Source organism: Bombina bombina, chromosome 1 (genome assembly GCF_027579735.1).
Source record: "Bombina bombina isolate aBomBom1 chromosome 1, aBomBom1.pri, whole genome shotgun sequence".
In the NCBI taxonomy this organism is placed as follows: Eukaryota; Metazoa; Chordata; class Amphibia; order Anura; family Bombinatoridae; genus Bombina; species Bombina bombina.
In genome coordinates this window covers 963745548-963763667 of record NC_069499.1, presented here as the reverse complement: position 1 = coordinate 963763667, position 18120 = coordinate 963745548, and the positions used below count along the sequence as shown (strand labels likewise).

The 18120-nt window shown below is 37.3% G+C and overlaps 1 protein-coding gene across 1 annotated transcript in view; it reads right to left on the bottom strand.

The window, feature by feature from the left end:
* Positions 1-18120, bottom strand: part of CDH26 (cadherin 26) — a 238884-nt gene that overhangs the window by 18061 nt on the left and 202703 nt on the right. Inside the window, exons 18-19 of the mRNA XM_053705610.1 lie at positions 13646-13687; positions 12499-12582 (exon numbers count right to left, since the gene is read on the bottom strand). Coding sequence (XP_053561585.1) covers positions 12499-12582; positions 13646-13687 — 126 coding nt within the window. The remainder of the gene's footprint in view (positions 1-12498; positions 12583-13645; positions 13688-18120) is intronic.

The window sequence follows — 18120 nt, the reverse complement described above, 5'->3', positions numbered from 1 at the left end:
GGCTTCAGACAAACACTTGGCCTTTTATAATATAGGATATATATATATATATATATATGTATATATATATATATATATATATATATATATATATACACATACAAACAGTCCCAAGGGCTCTGCACACACTTGTAATCCACAACATATTGCCCGGGGTGCATTCAAAGAATACACATATGGGGAAGTAAAGGATGCACTCTCCGGGTCTTACTTAAATGGTATTTAAAAAGCGGGTGACGTTTTCGGGCTAATCACCCCGAAACGTCACCCTCTTTTTGTATTAATAAATACCATTTAAGTAAGTCCCGGAGAGTGTGTCCTTTACCCTATATATATATATATATATATATATATATATATATATATATATATATATATATATATATATAAATTGCTGCTATATCACTAAATTGCAAACTAATAATTTGGGATACATTTTAGTGTACAATGTCCCTTTAACAACAAAAATCTCAATTAAATTCTATAAAAAATTTTTACCACTAATAGTTACATTTACAAAAATAATGTGATCTAGACACTTATGTTTATAAATGTTGCTATTTTTAGGGATACAAGCTCTTGAAATATGTCCAGCAATTTGCACATTTCACGTGCTGAGCAACTCCCTAAAATGCCAGACATTTGATCAGTGATTTTTTTTACTGCTTATATATCAGTAACATTAAAACTGATATGGTGTTTTATTTTTATTTTTTTGCTGTAGAGTAGGTAGACTATTGTGACAATAATAATTCAGAACTTAAATGTCCCTTTTTTTAAAAAAATTGTAATATTAGATTTTTTTTTAATTTAATATTAGGTTATTTTTATGTAATGTTAGGATTTTTTATTTTAATTGTAAGTTAGGATTTTACTATTTTGGTAAATTTTAATTAATTTATTAGTAAGGTAGTCTTTTTTATTTTATGTAATTGGGGTTAACTTAGGGAATGTTAGGTTTGGGGGCTTAGTAATAAGATTAGTTCTTTGCGTTGTGGGGGGATGGCGGTTTCGGAGTTAATATATTAATTAGGAATATTGTGTTGAAGGGGGTTGGCGGTGTAGATGTTAATAGTGTTAATAGGTAGTTTGTGTTATGGGGGATGGCGGATTAGGGGTTAATAGTGTAATTAGATATTTTGCGATGTGGGGGGATGGCGGATTAGGGGTTAATAGTGTAATTAGATACTTTGTGATGATGGGGGATTAGGGGTTAATACATTTATTAGGTATATTGCGTTGTGGGGGGATAGCGGTTTATGGGTTAATAACTTTTATTAATAGTTGCAATGTGGGGGGATGGCAGATATAGGTTTTTTTGATGTGTCTGGATTATTTTTGGGAGGCGGGTTAGACTTTTATGGGCGATGTAACATTTTTTTGTTTTTTACTTAGGCCCCGGTAGTTTATAAACTGCCGTAAGTCACTGGCGACTCCAGAAATGTCTATTTACGCACATTTCTGAACATTGCCATTTTATCTGACTTACGGCAGTATATGAACTGCCGGCACCGTATCAGTGATTCACCCGATGTGCAAGGTGAACTTAACGGCGACGTGGGTTTCAGCAGTTGTGCTGAAACCTGCGCCTCATATGTAATCTCGCCCCTAAGTATCTGCTTGTGCTTGTCAGCATCACTTGCACTTAACTTGCAGACAGACAGGAGAGATACATTATATCAGAAAGAGCTTTTTTTAAAGCAATTAGAGGCCTTTTAACCCCTTAATGACCGGACCATTTTTCAATTTTCTTACCCTTAATGACAATGGCTATTTTTACATTTCTGTGGTGTTTGTGTTCAGCTGTAATTTTCCTCTTACTCATTTACTGTACCCACACATATTATATACCGTTTTTCTCGCCATTAAATGGACTTTCTAAAGATACCATTATTTTCATTATATCTTATAATTTACTATAAAAAAATTTATAAAATATGAGGAAAAAATGGAAAAAACACACTTTTTCTAACTTTGACCCCCAAAATCTGTTACACATCTACAACCACTAAAAAACACCCATGCTAAATAGTTTCTAAATTTTGTCCTGAGTTTAGAAATACCCAATGTTTACATGTTCTTTGCTTTTTTTGTAAGTTATAGGGCCATAAATACAAGTAGCACTTCACTATTTCCAAACCACTTTTTTTTCAAAATTAGCGCTAGTTACATTGGAACACTGATATCTGTAAGGAATACCTGAATATCCATTGACATGTATATATTTTTTTTTAGAAGACATCCCAAAGTATTGATCTAGACCCATTTTGGTATATTTCATGCCACCGTTTCACCGCCAAATGCGATCAAATTAAAAAAAATGTTAACTTTTTCACACATTTTGTCACAAACTTTAGGTTTCCCACTGAAATTATTTACAAACAGCTTCTGCAATTATGGCACAAATGGTTGTAAATGCTTCTCTGGGATCGCCTTTGTTCAGAAATAGCAGACTTATATGGCTTTGGGGTTGCTTTTTGGTAATTAGAAGGCCGCTAAATGCCGCTGCGCACCACACGTGTTTTATGCCCAGCAGTGAAGGGGTTAATTAGGGAGCATGTAGGGAGCTTGTAGGGTTAATTTTAGCTTTAGTTTAGTGTAGTAGACAACTCCAAGTATTGATCTAGGCCAATTTTGGTATATTTCATGCCACCATTTCACCGCCAAATGCGAGCAAATAAAAAAAAACTTTAAATTTTTCACAATTTTAGGTTTCTCACTGAAATTATTTACAAACAGTTTGTGCAATTATGGCACAAATGGTTGTAAAAGCTTCTCTGTGATCCCCTTTGTTCAGAAATAGCAGACATATATGGATTTGGCGTTGCTTTTTTGTTAATTAGAAGGCCGCTAAATGCTGCTGCGCACAACACGTGAATTATGCCCAGCAGTGAAGGAGTTAATTAGGTAGCTTGTAGGGCGCTGGCAGGGTTAATTTTAGCTTTAGTGTAGAGATCAGCCTCCCACCTGACACATCCCACCCCCTGATCCCTCCCAAACAGCTCTCTTCCCTCCCCCACCCCACAATTGTCCCCGCCATCTTAAGTACTGGCAGAAAGTCTGCCAGTACTAAATAAAAGGAGTTTTTTTTATTTTATTTTTTAAAAAAATGTATTCTGCTGTAATGGAGCCCTGCCTTAGCCCCCAACCTCCCTGATCCCCCACCAAACAGCTCTATAACCCTCCCTGCTACTTAATTGCCGCCATCTTGGGTACTGGTAGCTGTCTGCCAGTACCCAATTATCCCCAAAAATATTTATAAATTTTGCCCCCAAAAATATTTATAAACTTTTCTGTAGTGTAGCAGCCCCCCCCTCAATACCCCCCCCCCCCGATCCTTTTATATATATATATATATATATATTTTATGTTTTGAACTTTTTTTTTTTTTCATTGGTGTCAGTGGCTAATATGCGCGCGCGCGCCCGCACGCTGCCGCCTCTTTGTTTCCCTTCCCCCCGGAACACTGCACCATTGATACCGGTGCAGAGAGGGCCACAGAGTGGCTCTCTCTGCATTGGAGGCTTGTTAAAAGGTATTGCAGGATGCCTCCATATCGAGGCATCACTGCAATACCCTGAGAGCTGCTGGAAGCAATTGCGATCGCTTCCAGCACTCTCTTAAACAACTGACGTACCAGGTACGTCCATTGTCACTAACTGCTAGTTTTTGCAGGACGTACCTGGTACGTCAGTTGTCATTAAGGGGTTAATTACCCAAACAAATTACAGATTGTGTATAAATAATTTCAGTGGGAAACCCAAAGTTTGTAAAAAGTTATTGATTTTTTCATATGATTGCATTTGTAAAACATCTCACAGCCAACTGTAAATACATGTGCCTCTAGATGTTTTAGAACTACATTTCACATGATGCTTAGGCAGCTTAAAAACACTTAAGCATCATGGGAAATGTAGTTCTAAAACATCTGGAGAGCCAAGGTTGCTGACCCCTGGCCTAGATCAATACCTTGGGTTGTCTACTTTTAAAATGTATATGTTTGACAGTCAGTTTTGAGATTTTGGGCAGTTATGCCATACCAAATAAGCCATTAACACATTGTACTATTTTATAGAATGAGATACATAGCTGAAGAAACACACCTTAAAATTATCAAAACAATGAACAATTCTATGGGTCCTATTTATGGAGCCTGAATGAGGCCATATACCCCTGCTTCCGCGCGAGCTTTCAGGCTCACCGGAAACAGGAGTTAAGAAGCAGCAGTCTTAAAATGGCTGCTCCTTAACTTGTACGCCTCCTCTGAGACGCCGGACAGCAATCTGACAAATCTCATACGATCAGGTTGATTGACACCCACTGCTAGCGGTCGATTGGCCACGAATCTGCAGGGGGCGGCATTGCACAACCAGTTCACCAGAACTGCTTGTGCAATGATAAATGCTGACAGAGTATGCTGTCGGCATATATCGATGTGTGGTGGACATAATTCACTACAGTGGATTATGTCCTCCAGACACTTGATAAATCAGCCCCTATATGTGTTTGGTCTTAGCTGAGAGGATGCAACTTTCTTAATTTTTTAACTACATAGATGAAACTGTCATCCACTGAAAACTCTTTTTATCAGTACTTCTGGGTATAAGCAAGCGGGGATAATTGCCTAGATTTGCTAATTGTCTATACAATAATTCTATGGCTTCTAGTTATCAACGTGTCTACTTACCTGCCTTCGCCGGACCCAATACGCCCGCCTAAGCTCACCTACCATTGCCGCCGCGGACATCAAAAATCTTGCCAAAGTTATCAATAAAGCTGTCAAAAAGCTGCACACCAAGTACGGGGCGATGAGCAGCGGATTGTGATAGCTATCACTCATCCGATCTCGCTGCTCTTCGGCTTTTTCCCAGCTTTATTGCTAGCCTGTCACTAAGCACCCACACTAAACTACACTGTTCTACCCCCTATACCGGCGCCCCCGGAGCCCCCCGCAACTAAGTAAAGTTAGTAACCCCTAAACTGTCGCTACCGGACACCACCGCAACTATAAGAAATGTATTAACCCCTAAACCGCCATTCCCGGAGAGCCCACCACCACCTACATTATACCTAGTAACCCCTATCCTGCCCCCCCTATACCGCCGCCACCTATAATAAATGTATTAACCCCTAATCTGCCCCCCCCCCTACACCGTTGTCACCTATAATAAATGTATTAACCCCTATCCTGCCCCCCTACACCGCCGCAACCTATAATACATTTATTAACCCCTATCCTGCCCCCCCTACACCACCGCCACTATAATAAAATTATTAACCCCTAAACCTAACCGCCGCTCCCGGACCCCGCCGCCACCTATATTAAACTAATTAACCCCTAATCTGCCCCCCCTACACCGTTGCCACCTATAATACATTTATTAACCCCTATCCTGCCCCCCCTACACCGCCGCAACCTATAATACATTTATTAACCCCTATCCTGCCCCCCTACACCACCGCCACTATAATAAAATTATTAACCCCTAACCCTAACCCTAACCCTAACACCCCCCTAACTTAAATATTAATTAAATAAATCTAAATAAATATTACTCTTATTAACTAAATTAATCCTATTTAAAACTAAATACCTTTAAAATAAACCCTAATATAGCTACAATATAAATAATAATTATATTGTAGCTATTTTAGGATTTATTTTTATTTTACAGGCAACTTTCAATTTATTTTAACTAGGTACAATAGCTATTAAATAGTTAATAACTATTTAATAGCTACCTAGCTAAAATAAAGAGAAATTTACCTGTAAAATAAAAACTAACCTAAGTTACAATTACACCTAACACTACACTATCATTAAATACATTTTTCCTATTTAAAACTAAATACTTACCTGTAAAATAAACCCTAAGATAGCTACAATGTAATTAATAATTACATTGCAGCTATTTTAGGGTTTATATTTATTTTACAGGTAACTTTGTATTTATTTTAGCTAGTTAGAATAGTTATTAAATAGTTATTAACTATTTAATAACTACTTAGCTAAAAGAAATACAAAATTACCTGTAAAATAAATCCTAACCTAGGTTACAATTAAACCTAACACTACACTATCATTAAATTAATTAAATAAATTACCTACAAATAACTACAATTAAATACAATTAAATAAACTAACTAAAGTACAAAAAATAAAAAAAGATAAGTTACAAAAAAAAAGTTACAAACATTTAAAAAATATTACAATTTTAAGCTACTTACACCTAATCTAAGCCCCCTAATAAAATAACAAAGCCCCCAAAAGTAAAAAAAATGCCCTACCCTATTCTACATTAAAAAGTTAACAGCTGTATTACCTTACCAGCCCTAAAAAGGGCCTTTTGCGGGGCATGCCCCAAAGAAAACAGCTCTTTTGCCTGTAAAATAAAAATACAACCCCCCCCAACATTAAAACCCACCACCCACACACCCCTACTCTAACCCAAACACCCCTTAAATAAACCTAACACTACCCCCCTGAAGATCATCCTACCTTTAGCTGTCTTCAGCCAGCCGACCACCGATGGAACAGAAGAGGAGATCCGCAGCGGCAGAAGTCATCATCCAAGGGGTGCTGAAGAAGTCTTCCATCCGATTGAAGTCATCATCCAAGGGGCGCTGAAGAAGTCTTCCATCTGATTGAAGTCATCATCCAGGCGGCGTCTTCAATCTTCATCCATCCGGAGCGGAGCGGAGCCATCTTCAGACGAGCCGACGCGGAGCCATCCTCTTCTACCGACGGACTAACGACGAATGACGGTTCCTTTAAGGGACGTCATCCAAGATGGCGTCCCTCGAATTCCGATTGGCTGATAGGATTCTATCAGCCAATCAGAATTAAGGTAGGAAAAATCTGATTGGCTGATTTAATCAGCCAATCAGATTGAAGTTCAATCCGATTGGCTGATCCAATCAGCCAATCAGATTGAGCTCGCATTCTATTGGCTGATCGGAACAGCCAATAGAATGCAAGCTCAATCTGATTGGCTGATTAACTCAGCCAATCAGATTTTTCCTACCTTAATTCCGATTGGCTGATAGAATCCTATCAGCCAATCAGAATTCGAGGGACGCCATCTTGGATGACGTCACTTAAAGGAACCATCATTCGTCGTTAGTCCGTCGGTAGAAGAGGATGGCTCCGTGTCGGCTCGTCTTTAGATGGCTCCGCTCCGGATGGATGAAGATTGAAGACGCCCCCTGGATGATGACTTCAATCGGATAGAAGACTTCTTCAGCGCCCCTTCGATGAAGACTTCAATTGGATGGAAGACTTCTTCAGCGCCCCTTAGATGAAGACATCTGCTGCTGCGGATCTCCTCTTCTGTTCCATCGGTGGTCAGCTGGCTGAAGACGGCTAAAGGTAGGATGATGGTTGTATTTTTTTTTTTACAGGCAAAAGAGCTGTTTATTTTGGGGCATGCCCCGCAAAAGGCCCTTTTAAGGGCTGGTAAAGTAATAGAGCTGTTAACTTTTTAATGTAGAATAGGGTAGGGCATTTTTTTATTTTGGGGGGCTTTGTTATTTTATTAGGGGGCTTAGATTAGGTGTAAGTAGCTTAAAATTGTTGTAATATTTTTTAAATGTTTGTAACTTATTTTTTTTATTTTTTGTAACTTGGCTTTTTTTATTTTTTGTACTTTAGTTAGTTTATTTAATTGTATTTAATTGTAGTTATTTGTAGGTAATTTAATTAATTAATTTAATGATAGTGTAGTGTTAGGTTTAATTGTAACTTAGGTTAGGATTTACTTTACAGGTAATTTTGTATTTCTTTTAGCTAGGTAGTTTATTTTTACAGGTAAGTATTTAGTTATAAATAGGAATAATTTATTTAATGATAGTGTAGTGTTAGGTGTAATTGTAACTTAGGTTAGTTTTTATTTTACAGGTAAATTTCTCTTTATTTTAACTAGGTAGCTATTAAATAGTTATTAACTATTTAATAGCTATTGTACCTAGTTAAAATAAATTGAAATTTGCCTGTAAAATAAAAATAAATCCTAAAATAGATAAAATATAATCATTATTTATATTGTAGCTATCTTAGGGTTTATTTTACAGGTAAGTATTTATTTTTAAATAGGATTAATTTAGTTAATAAGAGTTATAATATTTAGATGTATTTAATTAATATTTAAGTTAGGGGGGTGTTTGGGTTAGACTTAGTTTTAGGGGTTAATAATTTTATTATAGTTGCGGCGGTGTAGGGGGGGCAGGATAGGGGTTAATAAATTTATTATAGTGGAGGCGGTGTAGGGGGGGCAGGATAGGGGTTAATAAATTTATTATAGTGGCAGTGGTGTAGGGGGGGCAGGATAGGGGTTAATAGGTATTATGTAGGTGGAGGCGGGGTCTGGGAGTGGAGGTTTAGGGGTTAACATATTTATTATAGTGGCAGCGGGGTCCGGGAGCGGCGGTTTAGGGGTTAATCAGTATTAGAGTGGCGGTGGGCTCCGGGAGCGGCGGTTTAGGGGGTAATACATTTATTTAGTTGAGGCAGTGTAGGGGGGGGACAGATTAGGGGTGTTTAGACTCGGGGTACATGTTAGGGTGTTAGGTGTAGACAGCTCCCATAGGAATCAATGGGATGTCGGGCAGCAGCGAACATGAACTTTCGCTATGGTCAGACTCCCATTGATTCCTATGGGATCCGCCGCCTCCAGGGCGGAAAAGTGCCGAGCGTACCTGCTAGTTTTTTGATAACTAGCAAAAGTAGTCAGATTGTGCCAGAACATCTGGAGTGATGTAAGAATCGATCTATGTGTCGGACTGAGTCCGGCGGATCGAAGCTTACGTCACTAAATTCTACTTTTGACGGTGTGTAGGGCTTGATAACTTAGGCAAATCAGCCTCGCCACAAATACGCTGCGGAATTCCAGCGTATTTGAGGTTGACAGCTTGATAACTAGACCCCTAGGGCTCTTATTTGTATGAAATGGAGGATTTTAAAGGGACATAAAACCCCAAAATTTTCTCTCATGATTAAGACAGAACATGTAATTTTAAACAACTTTCCATTTTTCTTCTATTTTCTACATTCTCTTGGTATCCTTAGCTGAAAAACACACACACACATATATATATATATATATATATATATATATATATATATATATATATATATATATATATACAGTATATATATATATATATATATATATATATATATTATAGGTAGGCTCAGGAACAGCAGTGCATTACTCGGAACTAGCTGCTGATAGGTGGCTAAACAAAAATGCCTCTTTTCATTGCCTCACCAGATCTCTTCAGATAGCGCCCATTATTGCATAACTGCTCCTTCAAAAAGAATACCAAGAAAATAAAGCAAATAGGATAAAAGAAGTAAATTGGAAAGTTGTTTAAAATCACATGCTCTATTTAAATCACGGAAAATAAGAAATAGAAAAATGTTGGGTTTCATGTCCCTTTAATCTCATGATTTAATCTCCACCATAACTCAAACGAGTGTGTGTGGTGTGGTGTGTAGATTTAAAAAAAAAAAATGTTAGTATATTATTCATATTTATAATATTTCCAAGTGGTTTAACACACTAGGTCCTGTTGGTTGCTGGGAACACCAGGTTAAGGGCTAGATTTATTAACGCTTAGGTGTACAGGGGCGCGTATACGCGCCCCTGTACACCTCAGCTCTCCTGTGGCGGGGCGAAATTACCCGCAGGTATTCACCATTGCACACAAGCGCAATTTTGCGCTCGCGTGCAATCCCGCCCCCTGCCCGCGCACAGCCAATCACGCGCGGGCAGGAGTTGTCAATCTCCTCAGTCGAACTCGACCGAGGAGATTGAATTTCGCTACAATAGAGGTGGCAAAGATCTTAGGGAAACAGCGGTCTGGTGACTGCTGCTTGATAAATCACGGCGAGCAAGTTCTTGTGAGAACTTACAGCCGTAGAGGCTTGATAAATCGAGCCCTAAGTGTATTCATTTTAAGGGTAGTTACTTTGCAGTAGCGGATATACTCTACAGAGGGTCCTGGTGCAAAGTGTTTTAGGCCCCCAAAAGATAATTCAGTAGTAAGCAATAGTAATGATATACATGCTAAATTTGAGGCTAGATAGATAGATAGATAGATAGATAGATAGATAGGTCTATAAACTGCACTAATAAAAGGCTCCCCTGCATTAGGATTATACACATTCTGGACACACCTATATAGTATAGTTTGGCTGCTATGGACCCCTGCCAGCACCTGGGACTTGGTGCCACTGCTGCACCAATGGTAGTTCCGCCCCTGGTTGTGCTTTTGTGATTTTTCTTTTGTATATCAATATCCATTTAATATTCAGTGCTGTTTACCTCATGAATGTATACATCTTTATAACACAGAAGCAAATGTGACCCAATTGATTTAAAAAAAAACCCATTCAGTATAAAGGAAAGTAAAAGCTATAGGGCATCTCTACATGTCCTAGCAAGGATACTTCTCCTAAAGTAATGCTTGGTATATGATGTATTTACAGCTCCTAAGCATTCTTTTCAGCTGAGGATTTTTCACATCACAGATTTTACTGTTTATGGCAAATGGCTCATGTAAGTATGTCTAAACAATGTAAACGGATTAAAAATGTATTAAAACTATTACATAAATAAATAGGTAATGATTTTAGATGAGAACGCCACTTCGGAGAAATTAACTTTTTTTAAAATAATATTTTAAATACAAATGCAAAAAATGAGTTTCAATTGCTCAGTTTTTGGTTGCTATTCTGATAACAATGAGAGGTGCTAAAATATGCAGAATTTGCACCTGGAAAGCTTACGAAATACACGTTGTAAACCATGTAAAATGTGTTTGAGACAAGCCTTAACTGATTGGAGCATTGCCTGCAGGCACAGAGCGTGTGTGAGTTTTACTATAAAAAGTATAAGGACATTCAGCTATAAATTACATTAAATTCTCTAGAGCTGTGAGATAAAAGTTTAAGAAATAATTAGTTTGTATTACTGATTATTTAGGGTGTGAACTCTTGGAGGACATTCAGAAATTAATGTTGTTTTCGTAGCTGCTGAACAAGTTTATTGCCTTTAAAGGGACAGTGATGTCCAAAAAAAATCATGTTTCATGCTTCAAACAGGGCATGTAATTTTAAACAACTTTCCAATTTACTTTTATCACCAATTTTGCGTTGTTCTCTTGGTATTCTTAGTTGAAAGCTAAACCTAGTAAGGCTCATATGATAATTTCTAAGCCCTTGAAGGCCGCCTCTTATCACATGCTTTTTTATTTGCTTTTCACAACAGGGGAGAGCTAGTTCATGTGAGCCATATAGATAACATTGTGATCACGCCCGTGGCTTGTGGCAGACACTGCACTAATTGGCTAAAATGAAAGTCAATAGATAATAAATAAAATGTCATGTGATCAGGGGGCTCTCAGAAGATGCTTAGATACAAGGTAATCACAGAGGTAAAAAGTATATTAATATAATTGTGTTGGCTGTGCAAAACTGGGGAATGGGTAATAAAAGGATTATCTATCTTTTTAAACAACACAAATTCTGGTGTTGACTGTCCCTTTAACTCTGTTAGGATGCAGACTTTACCAAGGTCCTGGAGCTAACTGTCTGGTCTTCTCCAACAAAAATAGCACAATCTTTACAAGTCAAAACTCATTCAATTCATGCATCAAACAAAATTCTATATTATCTTAGTGATATTTCAAAATGTCAAATTAAAAATGTTGCAGTTTTAAGTTAAATGTATTCAACCACATTGATATAAAGCCAAGAAACCATTTATATTTAATCCATATTTATTAGAAAGAGTAAGTCCTAGAATTGGAATATATTAAATAAATGTCTGCCAAGCAATTGTTCCTTTCTACTACCTGATCAAATAGATAAAAATACTTGTTTTACAAACTTTTGCATTGATACTCTTACATAGGGGCCGATTTATCAAGCCCCGTATGCATCTGTTTCAGGAGTTAAGAAGCGGCAGGCATATGACTTAACTTAACTCGTCCGCCACCTCTGAGCCGGCAGACAGCAATCATCCCAATTGGATACGATCGGGATGATTTACACCCGCTGCTAGCAGCCGATTGGCTGCAAATGTGCAGGGGGCGGCATTGCACAAGCATTTCACTAGAAATTTTTGTGCAAAGATAAATGCTGTCGGCATTTATCGAAGTGCAGCGGACATGATCCACTACAGCAGATCATGTCCGCCCACACTTTGGTAAATCTACCCCTAAGACTCTAGTATCTACCCCTAAGACTCTGGTATTTTATGAGAAAATATAATATATAATATTTTCGTATTTCCCTTGCTTTGTGTGCATTACTTTAGTTGAGATTTAAGCCACATGCTTAGCTATGGTTCAACAAATGCTTCCCACTCAGATATTAATGTATTTATAGGATTGTATGCTATTTAAATGATCTAATAGTAATATCTGAGATATATGAATACTCAATCTACATTTAATTCCAGCAAATACGTTGTTTTTGCTTTGCATCATACTTACATTTTTCACCATTTCTCCAACTTTGTCTACAAAGACATCGGGTGATTTATTCTTTAAAGATCCATTTCTTGAATATTTGCTGTTCTGTAAAACCAAACACAGATATGAACAGGGGTTAAAGCTAAATAACTAATCTGTTTCCATAATCTGTAGGATACAATAGCTAAATTACTGAACTGATTAAATGTATACTTCAGGAAATTTTCTAAGATCATGCACTTTTTACTAATAAAGGATAGAATCACACTTCATTTTTTAACATGTGTGGATCCAGTTAAAACTTAAAATGCAGTAATTGGTGAATACGTAAGTATGCTGTTCCTGATCAGTTCACAGGCTGTATCCTTCTTTTATGCCAGAATGCATTGCTTTTAGAAGGGGTAAAACACATAGACCCAGATTACGAGTGGCGTGCTAACAGTTACGCACAAGCGACATCGGGTTTATCGCAACTGTTTTACAAGTTGCTCAAAGATATGAAGTCTCAGTTGTTTGAAAATTTTTTTTGCAAAGTGCTTCAACATAGAGATAGATACATAGACACATATCTAAATATAAATATATTTAGTTATATATATATATATATATATATATATATATATATATATATATATGTATGTGTGTACATATGTGTTTACATATAAACACATAAATACATATGTACACATATAGAAATATCTATATAAGTGCATTGGAGCCCTTTGAAGTTAAGTAGATGAAAACATGTAAAAGCATGTTTTTGCGATATTCATATTTAGTGCTATACTGTGAATTTACTGTAAATGTTTCACATTCCAATGTTCTGCACATGTTCTATGTATTTATAAATAGATATTCTTATATATTTCTGTATATATGTATTTTTGTATTTATACAACTTGTAATATGAGCTCCACTTTTTTTATCCATTGACTTCTATGGGGGAATACGTTATCGCATGTGCAATGTTGTAAATTCGGGATTTTGCACTCGTTAGCATGAGCGCAATAACTTTATACTTTCAACTCGTAATATGAGCGCAACCCAACGTGCGCAAAAACGTTTACTTCTAGCGCAAATAATGCTTGAGCGGGATCGTTAATTAGCGCTCCACTTGTAATCTGGCCCAATGTAAATAAATGTGACACCCAATTTAGTTCATACTCACAGTTATGAAGACGTTTTTATTTGCCTGGGATTGCAATGAACCCTGTAGGAAAAAAAGAATATTGTTAAGTTTCTCTCTCTCTGAAACCTTAGCCACTTTAGTGAAATATCAGGAATGTGCAGCACAACAAACCCATAAGCAAATTCTAGGCTTCTTTGTTCCAAAATTAAATTACTGTGCTCTACTGAATGTGTCTGGTGCTAGCTGACGAAATCATTCATGCATGTGTGCCCACAAGTTTTTGTGGCTTCAGTTTATATTTGTATTGGAAGCAATTTAGCTTTCTTATACAAATAACACAAAAAACTGATAAAAAATAATGGATATATATTACAATTTTTATTATTATTATTATTATTATTTATTATAATTATTAAAAAATAATAATAATCATTCTTAATACACATTGATCAGTATTGATTTTCATTTTAATCGCTTTGGATGGGTGCTAACGGAATTGTTAAAGGGCAGGGGCGGACTGAGACCAACCAGGGCCCCTGGCAAAATTGATGCAGGGCCCCCCACCTCCTCTTTGCTCCATCTATCTACCTCCTCCACCCCTCCTCTACCCTATAGCCCCTCCCATCTCCTCTGCTCCTCCCACCTCATATGCCCCTCCCCCACCATGTTTTTAATTGACATATAAAAGAGAAAAAATTTTCCTTAAATATTTTTAATTAGATTTAAATATTGTAAATTAACAAGTGCTTGTGCAAAAAAAAAAAACAGACAAGGGGTTAAAATCAGTTCTGTTTACTTGTTACTGGCAGCTAAAATCATTCATTTGTATGTTACTGGCAGCCAATGGGTAAAATATACATGGGATTAACATTGGGGCTAAGGTAGTGCTGTTAAGTGGGACATTGGGCCAAATTATCAAATGTCGAGCAAACATGATTCGCTGTAGTGAATCATGCCTGCCCAACATCGCTAAATGCCGACAGGGAAAGGGATGGAGAGAGAGAGACAGAGAAAGGGATGGAGACAGAGAAAGAGAGAGAGAGAGAGGGGGAGAGAGAGGGGGGGGGAGAGAGGAGAGAGAGAGAGAGAGAGAGAGGGAGAGAGAGAGAGAGAGAAAAAAGAGAGAGAGAAATAGAGGGGGGAGAGAGAGAGGGAGAGGGAGAGATTACAATGTGTACACAAAACAAAAAAGCTTCATTCTTTAGAATACTTTGAAGCAGGATTCAATTGGGGGGTTGTTATACATTCTGTAGCCACAGAGACACACACACATACAGACACACACACACATCCACACACAGAGAAACACACACATCCATACACAGAGATACACACACACATCCATACACAGAGACACACACACATCTATACACAGAGACACACACACACATCCATACACAGAGACATACACATCCATACACAGAGATACAAACACACACATCCATACACAGAGATACACATCCATACACAGAGATACACATACATACACAGAGATACAAACACACACATCCATATACAGAGATACACACACATACATCCATACACAGATATACACATACATACACAGAGATACACATACATACACAGAGATACACACACATACATCCATACACAGATATACACATACATACACAGAGATACACATCCATACACAGAGATACACATACATACACAGAGATACACACACATACATCCATACACAGATATACACATACATACACAGAGATACACATACATACACAGAGATACACATACATACACAGAGATACACACACATACATCCATACACAGAGATACACATACATACACAGAGATACACATACATACACAGAGATACACACACATACATCCATACACAGAGATACACATACATACACAGAGATACACATCCATACACAGAGATACACATACATACACAGAGATACACACACATACATCCATACACAGATATACACATACATACACAGAGATACACATACATACACAGAGATACACATACATACACAGAGATACACACACATACATCCATACACAGAGATACACATACATACACAGAGATACACATACATACACAGAGATACACACACATACATCCATACACAGAGATACACATACATACACAGATATACACATCCATACACAGAGATACACATACATACATCCATACACAGAGATACACATCCATACACAGAGATACACATACATACACAGAGATACAAACACACACATCCATACACAGAGATACACATACATACACAGAGATACACACACATACATCCATACACAGAGATACACACACATTCACAGAGATACACACACATACATACACAGAGATACACATACATACACAGAGATACACACACATACATATACAGAGATACACACACACATACACAGAGATACACACACATACATCCATACACAGAGATACACACACATTCACAGAGATACACACACATACACAGAGATACACACACATACATCCATACACAGAGATACACACACATACACAGAGATACACACATACATCCATACACAGAGATACACATACATACACAGAGATACACATACATACACAGAGATACAAACACACACATCCATACACAGAGATACACACACATACATCCATACACAGATATACACATACATACACAGAGATATACATACATACACAGAGATACACACACATACACAGAGATACACATACATACACAGAGATACACACACATACACAGAGATACACACACATACACATCCATACACAGAGATACACACACATACACAGAGATACACATACATACACATACATACACAGAGATACACACACATACACAGAGATATACATACATACATCCATACACAGAGATACACACACATACACAGAGATACACATACATACACAGAGATACACACACATACACAGAGATACACATACATACACAGAGATACACATACATACACAGAGATACACACACATACACAGAGATACACACACATACATCCATACACAGAGATACACACACATACACAGAGATACACACACATACATACATACACAGAGATACACATACATACACAGAGATACACACACATATACAGAGATACAAACACACACATCCATACACAGAGATACACATACATACACAGAGATACACATACATACACATCCATACACAGAGATACACATCCATACACAGAGATACACACACATACACAGAGATACACACACATACACAGAGATACACACACATACACAGAGATACACATACATACACAGAGATACACATACATACACAGAGATACACATACATACATACATACATACATACACACACATACATACATACACAGAGATACACATACATACACAGAGATACACATACATACACAGAGATACACACACATACATCCATACACAGAGATACACATACATACACAGAGATACACATACATACACAGAGATACACATACATACACAGAGATACACATACATACATACACAGAGATACACACACATACATCCATACACAGAGATACACATACATACACAGAGATACACATACATACACAGAGATACAAACACACACATCCATACACAGAGATACACACACATACATCCATACACAGAGATACACACACATACATACACAGAGATACACACACATACATACACAGAGATACACACACATACATACACAGAGATACACACACATACACAGAGATACACACACATACATACACAGAGATACACACACATACATACACAGAGATATACATACATTCATCCATACACAGAGATACACATACATACATAGACAGAGATACACACACACATACATATACAGAGATATACACACATACATACACAGAGATATACATACATACATACATACATACACACACAGAGATATACATACATACATCCATACACAGAGATATACATACATACATACATACACAGAGATATACATGCATACATACATACACAGAGATATACAGGTATACCCCGCTCATACAGCGGGTTAGGGACCGGAGCCCCGCTGTAAAGTGAAAACCGCCTTAAAGTGAAACAAGGCAGTTTTAGCTTTCTTTTCACTTGTCAGTGTGTTTAAAGACTTGAAAACATGTTTTAACTAACTTATATTAGGTGTGCAATAGCGCTAAGTTTAGTTTAACACTCGCACAGCACAGTATACAATAAATACTGTACCTGTAAAATAGTGACAATCACTGCAGTACAATTTGCCAGAGTATAGCACTGAGACACAGATTACACAGTAATGCTGTAAACAGAGTGAACTAAGCATAATAAAATGGTGCCAGTCACTTTTCTTGCAATCTCACGAAGACTACAGCACTGTTTTAAAATCCTTGGAGGTTGAACTTCAGTTGTACAAAGCGCTGTATTAGCGAAGCGCTGTAAAGTGAAGCGCTGTAAAGTGAGGTATACCTGTACATACATACATACACAGAGATATACATACATACATCCATACACAGAGATATACATACAT